Genomic DNA, 6,914 nt, shown 5'->3' with positions numbered 1-6,914 from the left:
TTGCAATCGAAATGCTGATATCATCATCAGAAACAAGAGCTGAAACCTTAAGAATCTTAGGATTGTAGAGCTCGAGATTGTAGTATCTGATCATATAGAAGAGTTCAATTAGTTCCGAAAAGACAAACAAATTTAAAGAATTCAAAACAGCTTTAAGTAAAAAAAAAAAAAAAATAGTATAGGAGGAAAAAAATTGCTTACTTTTGTGGGGAGATAACCAGAGTGACATTCTTGTAAAGCAAGGAAGCTTGAACATCTCCTTGAAGACTTATATAAAGAGGAGCAAGATCATCAGGGATCCTTATAGACAGATCCCACTTTACATTAAGACGAGTCTCTGTAATATTGTGCACCGCAAAATCCATAGAAACTAATTCTATTTTCGGCACTGATGAGGTTTGGCGAGATTCTTTTATGCCTAAATAAACAATAGTCCCAATAACACCGGCAAATATGAAAATAATCAAGAGCCAGAAGACGACCTTTTCCCATGTACGACTGTGCGGTTCTTGGTGTGCCATTCCGAGCGATTGATTGAAAAGAGACGATGAGTTTTTTTTTGGTGTGCAAAAAGATGATAAGAGAGTTTAGCTAGTAATGTTAAAGATCGTAAATTAATGCGTAAGTATGATTGAATATATATATAGACTCGAGATTTAATACAAATTCAATTCAAGTACGATTGAGAAAACAAGTGTGTTTTCAACTCCTCTTATGTTTGGGACTCTTTCTACTGTAAGATATGTCGGGGACTCTTTCTACTGTAAGATATATCTACTATAACAATAAAAAAAAAAAAAATTAAAGAAAAATAACTTTAACCTATACTTAATTTAGTTATATGATATGTCAATAAATTAAAATATAGTTAAATATATTGAAAATAAGTAAGGATACAACTGTTTTTAGTTAATTAAAGATTTCTCCTCCATATTTAAGGCGTAGGAGAAATATGCGTAACATTCATATACCATACGATAAAATTATTGTGAATGTACCAAACTCGTATGGAACTTGTGTTAGGCATATTTGTGTAAGTAATATTGATATCTAAGTATAATATTCAGTTTAAATAGTATAAAACAACTTGAAAAATAGAGTACTAGTTTTACCAGTTCAGCAACAAACTAATGATAATGCCCATTACTTGAGTCAAGATTGAAGCATATAGAAGTGGCTCGAACCAAAAACATTCATCCACAACGAGGAAGAAAGTGATGGAATTCCTCACGCAAGTCTTGATGGCCTCGAAAAAGGATAGCCACCTGCAAAAGTTAGACATATCATTAAATCCAATACGAGAAAATATGGAAGAAGACAAAAAAACATATCGAAGCACATACTGTATTACATATGTATACCTCATTGTAGAGCTCAGCAACGCTCTTGTTTTTCTTTTTATATGTGTTCAAAACTTCTAAAAATGAGTCGAATGTTTTATCATTCTCAAATCTTGACTATAGATAAAACGATAGTAAAGTTAGAAAGAGAGATAAATCTAAATAAAAAACACACAGAAAAAGAAGAATATAATTTCTGGTAGATATAAAAAAAATATACCGCAATAGAGTAAATCTAAATGAAGTAATTCAAAATATTTACACAAGAACTATGCCTTACACCAGAAAGATTTTAAATCTTAAAACATTAAAAATATTTAACTCTAGAGTGCACCAAGATTATGAATATCTCTAATTTTGATAGATTAAAAAGGTTTCGAACTATTTTTTACATGTAGCTTTCTAGATCATTTTGGATCAAAACCTTTTTACAAACTAATCAAAATTAAACTGTAAATCCTATCTACTAGTATTCACAACTACCTTGACACTGTTGACAAAATTAAAAGCATCGTCAAAGTGAGCAGTAGACTTCTTTGGTGGATGTTTGTCATCTTTGATCAGTGTTATCTCGTAACCCATTGGCAAGAAAACATTGAAAGCTAAGAGTATCTCTGGTTGCCCTTTGAAGAGTTCTTTCACTCTTGATATGAGAACACGAGTATCAACCCTACAATAAAAAAATATATATATATATATATATATATATATAATAGAAACTAATGAAAGAGTAAAAGTAGAACCAACATTATAAGGGAGAAAAAAAAACAAATACCTCTGAGCTCTGTAGTCCTTCATGACCTTAAGAAATCTATCGTATATTTCACGGTTATCTTGATACTTAGTCTTTACAAGACGGACGAAAGCAAGTGCGTCACTTGTAGTTAGCTTCTTATTTGCAACCATGGTTTTGAAACTGGCAAGAGCTTATTCAAAGAAAGAATAAACAGATCAATGTAAAAATTCAAATATTAACAACATATAACAATGAAAATCAATTGCAAATTCAAGATCCAAAGAATCAAACTCAAAATCATCCCAATTACGAACAAAAACACTAACGAGCATCAGATCCAGTTGTAACTAAGCTAACTTAGTTTGTATTTTTGATCCACGAACTAGAAACAAAAAGAAGATAAAGTGAAGTGGATCGATCAAAGTTCGCCGATACACAAGTGTAGATGGACACGTTACCTTACACGTGCGGTAACAGCCAGATACAAAAAGAATTACACAAAAAAAGTCGAAGGGTTTTTAGGTTTGTACACAAACTACATGATGATGATTATAAAGAGACGTAATATTACGTACGTTAAAGACAATCTTTTTGTTAACATAACGATTCGATTTTCTCCCCTTTTTTTGGGTTTTTTTTTCCTCTTTTTCTTCTATATACCAAAAAAAACGACTCGTTATACGTTAATCGCTATATATCCACAATTCAGAAAAAGGCTTTAAAAGATCTTACAATAAACTAATTCCTTCAAATCAATAAACTACACATTTTGCGTTTATAATTTTTTGGTTTCTATGCTTAAGATTTTAGGATTTTCGTTTAATTAGGGTATATATTTTTGAGCTTTGGTTTAAATTTTAGAGGTTTAAGATTTAATTTTAGACTAATTTGTTAATTTTAAAACTTATATACTAATTTTTAAAATTTGGTTAGAGAATATGACATATTTCCTTCAGAGTCAAATTTGATTAGATTATGCATGATTGTTCAGATATTCGAAGCGGTTCAGCCCTAAATTTTGTTTGGGAAGGTTAAAATCTAAATTAGTTATATCTGTAAGATCTAAATTAACTATCGCCAGTCGTAAATTACTACCATTGTTTCTTATTAATACATTTTAAAGAAATATTCATGCATATTGAAAACTAACTATAATTGCATTATTTGTGTGATTAACAATTTTCTATAGAGGAATCCTTTCTTTAGTCACTGCAACGACGTTGTTTGTTGTACAAGATTATTATTTATGTGAAATTTATGATCTAAAAAGCAAAAGAAAAGAAAAATATACATAATTATAATTAAAAAAAAAACATTTTTCTCTCAAGCACAAATATCGAGAACCCCTCAAGCGAATTCTGCTCTAACGCTGGTAAAGCTCCGGCTTGCCGGCGTCGGGTCCTTCGTCTTCTTTCTGCTTCTATTTACTTGTCCTGTTTCCTTTTAATTCTGTGTTGGTGCATATCTCAATCAATCATTCTCCTTCAGTTTCATTCTCAAGTCTCCTCTCCCCCGTTGGAAAGTTTTCTTATCCGATACTCATCCAAAGTCAGACGGCGAGGGATCGCTCTGCTGACCCTCAGCCCGAATCAACCCCTCTCCCCAAATCCCATGATGCGGCTAGTAGACCTGACCCCTCTCTCAGTGTACAGATCCGAACAAATCCTCGTCTTGCCTGAATTTCTATGTCCGGGGTGTAAGACGACGACTCTCGGTGATGTCGCCTTCTGGCTAAGAAACTCATGTCCGCGAGAAGCTGAGATAACGAAGCTATTTTTTCTACTCTTCAATCTCTCTCCCACCGCGAAGCCTCAGGACTCAAGATCTCTGCTGTCCATGCCTCTCCCAGTGTCCAGTGGATCCAGTCGGAAAAGCTACTTGTCACCATGCCACCTTTCCATCGCCACCCCCTGCTCAACCGGTGGTTTCCTAGGGTTTCTGTTAATAGATTTGTATCCATTGTTAGGCCCAATAACCTCATCTCGGCCCACTACCAAAGCCAACGATCCCTGTTTCAATCTTTTGAGGCCCAGGTCTGTATTTTCATTTTCCACACGAACGTTTGTCCTTGTGATGCATCCGTTCAATCATATTAAATGCCTGCTGTCGGTTTCTCTTTGGTCGTTGCTTGCTGTGTATGTGAAGTTGCTGTGCCATTGTCGACAATGCTTGCTTAGTGTGAGAATTTATCTACCTAGACCTGTTATTGAGAAGCTTAAGTCAAGTTCCAGTTCTTTAGTATCAATAGTCTCTGCTGGATCAAGTCGAGTTTCCCTCGGTAGCAGAATGTTGGTGTCTTCAGAACTGCTTGATAAATCTGTTTGTCGAGGTCAGCTTAGTAGCTTTGTCCAGATGCCGTTCTTGTATAACCATAGTTATGAATCAAATCCAATAGCTTGCTTGACCCCCTTGCTTAAACCCTTTGACCCCTTGTACCACCTACCACCAGTAGATCGATTGCTTGGGTCTGTTGAAACTTTCCAGGACCAAACTGACTACAAGCTTTGTGTGGAATTCATTTAACTCCATTGCCATGTGAGGGATGACCCACCTGCTTTGTTACAGTTTGACACCCTCTTCCTGTGATCCCCGATTATAGCTTCATCTACAGCTATGAGGTATGTTCTTCAAAGCTTTAAGTATCCCATGCGATTGAACCCTCTCAGGTTGGCGACAAAAATCGTTGAACCCTTGTACCACCGACTGCCATTAGATCGAAAGCTTGGGTCTGTTTCCACTTTCCAGGGCCAAACTGATTACAAGCTTTGTGTGGATTTCATTTACCTCCATTGCCATGAGAGGGATGACCCACCTGCTTTGTTATGTTTTGATACCCTCTGCCTACGATCCCCGAATACAGCTTCATCTACAACCATTATGTTTGCTCTTCAAAGCTTAAACTATCCCATGCCCTTGAACCCTTTCAGGTTGGCGGAAAAACCCTCAAGCGTTCCCTCCGTGGAACACCCTTTTAAAAGCTCATCGGTGCCATCCACTAGAGCCGCTCATGACCACCCGTTGGTCGAGGATTTCGTGAAGCCTGACTTCAAGAACGAATCCGTCCTGGATCCAATAGACTTCTCAAAACCTTTTCAATGTGAAAATCATTTTGTTAAGCTCATGGAGCCCTTATCTTTAGCTCTCTATGTCTATTTGGTTTTATGTTGTAAGAACACAACCCTTTATGGGTTTTAATTTGAATGAAAATTCATGGTTGTCGAATAAAAAAAGAAAAAAAAAACAATTTTCTATAACTCTAAACTAATAATGATCAATATTTTTTCTTAAATTTTATAATTTATCTTCAAAAACTAATAAAAAATGTATAGAAAACTGAAAGGACAAAAAAGTTGACTTTTTCTAGGAATTAGATTAATAAGGAACAGATGAAGTAGTATTAGTAAACATCAAGAAAAATACTTAGGTTCACCCCTAGGGCTGAACCTTTGTATTCACCCCCTTCCCTCTCAACCAATCAGAATGTTCTATCTAATATTTTATTTAAAAAATAAATCAAAATTAAATTAAAAAGCAAAACTAATTAAGGAAACAAATTCTGTATATTTTTATTTAAAGAAAGTTAAATATTGTCTTGCTTTAGATTTTACAATTAAACGAGGTTATATATCGGTTTGGGTTTATAACTGAGAATGAGGATTTAGATTTTATAATTAAAACGAAATTATATGTCGGTTGGGGTTTACAAATAAGGTGGTTAGGTTTTAGATTTTACAATTAGAACAAAATTATATGTCGGTTTGGGTTTACAAATGAGATGGTTAGGGTTTAGATTTAACAATTAGAACGAAAGTATATTTCGGTTTGGGTTTACAAATGAGATCGTTAGGGTTTAGATTTTATAATTACAACAAAATTATATATCGGTTTGGGTTTATAAAAAACGGTTTAAGTTTCTAATTTTATAATAAATATGTACAGATTTTATTTCCTTATTTTATATGGGGGTGAATGAAGAGGTTCACCCCTAGGGGTGAACCCAAGTATTACTCAAAGATCAATCATTTGCAAACTAAACAATAAATACTTAGCGAACATAATGGCAAATAGGAGTGTTGCTTTCAAACACAGTTGCCTTCCATCAGGGTCTAACTGGTTCAAATGCAGCGTTTGCAATTGCGGTTGAAAGAGATTACGAAAGCAAAAGATTCCGGTTTCAAGAGTTATTAAGCATTTTGAATAACTGGATTAGCGTTTTAAAATGGTTGCATTTACGGGAGTTTTACGATTAGTTGACCAACAGTTGCATTAGCGGTTAAAACATAATAAATGTAATACTTCCTCCGTTTCAAAATATAGGATGTTTTAAGTAAAGCACGCAGATTAAGAAGTCTTTACTTTTAACAAGTTCAACCAATCAGAAACAATACTGCATAATATAAAATACTAAATTTATCTAAAAGTTGCATAGAAAATTGAAAACATCCTATATTATGAAACAAAAAACTTCTCTAAAACATCTTATATTTTAAAACGGAGGGAGTATATGATTATATAGATGTTTAAAAACACCAAAAACTTTATTAAATCTGATTTATAATTAGAAATTATTAAAATACTAAAATAATTATTAAAAAAACAAATAAATTTCATATTCAAACACTTATTACTTTATGCATTTGGCTTTTCACCCAAAATTTAATCAAGTAATGTGATAATTGACAAAATAAATGCTTTAGATTATACATATTCTCAGGTAAATCTCACACGCTCAATAAGTTCCTCACATTGAATTATAATGCTAAAGGTAATTAATTATGAAAGAGTTGAGAAGAGTTATTGGTGATTTGTTTTGATATTTTCACAAATAATCTTATTTT

General features: G+C 33.6%; 2 protein-coding genes across 2 annotated transcripts in view; both read right to left on the bottom strand.

The window, feature by feature from the left end:
- LOC104704783 overlaps positions 1-521 on the bottom strand; it is a 1,265-nt gene extending 744 nt beyond the window's left edge. Inside the window, exons 1-2 of the mRNA XM_010420815.1 lie at positions 202-521; positions 1-86 (exon numbers count right to left, since the gene is read on the bottom strand). The exon at positions 1-86 is cut by the window's left edge and continues 9 nt beyond it. Coding sequence (XP_010419117.1) covers positions 1-86; positions 202-521 — 406 coding nt within the window. The remainder of the gene's footprint in view (positions 87-201) is intronic.
- On the bottom strand, positions 1,160-2,257 carry LOC104701648 (paired amphipathic helix protein Sin3-like 1). The gene is made up of 4 exons (XM_010417372.2): positions 2,116-2,257; positions 1,824-2,010; positions 1,362-1,457; positions 1,160-1,265 (listed from the first exon to the last, which is right to left on the bottom strand). The coding sequence occupies exons 1-4, from the start codon at positions 2,244-2,246 to the stop codon at positions 1,194-1,196; spliced, it is 486 nt and encodes a 161-aa protein (XP_010415674.1). The 5' UTR covers positions 2,247-2,257; the 3' UTR covers positions 1,160-1,193.

Source organism: Camelina sativa, chromosome 7, assembly GCF_000633955.1.
Source record: "Camelina sativa cultivar DH55 chromosome 7, Cs, whole genome shotgun sequence".
NCBI lineage: Eukaryota > Viridiplantae > Streptophyta > Magnoliopsida > Brassicales > Brassicaceae > Camelina > Camelina sativa.
This window is presented reverse-complemented; position numbering and strand designations above follow the sequence as displayed.

What these genes read in the sequence shown, in the direction of transcription:
- LOC104701648 (XM_010417372.2), bottom strand. Translation starts at nt 2,246, where the DNA reads ATGGTTGCAAATAAGAAGCTAACTACAAGTGACGCACTTGCTTTCGTC. An exon ending in AAGGACTACAGAGCTCAGAG is followed by an intron (nt 2,011 to 2,115) that starts GTATTTGTTTTT and finishes TTTTTATTGTAG; the next exon opens with GGTTGATACTCGTGTTCTCA. An exon ending in ATTTTGTCAACAGTGTCAAG is followed by an intron (nt 1,458 to 1,823) that starts GTAGTTGTGAAT and finishes TTTTATCTATAG; the next exon opens with TCAAGATTTGAGAATGATAA.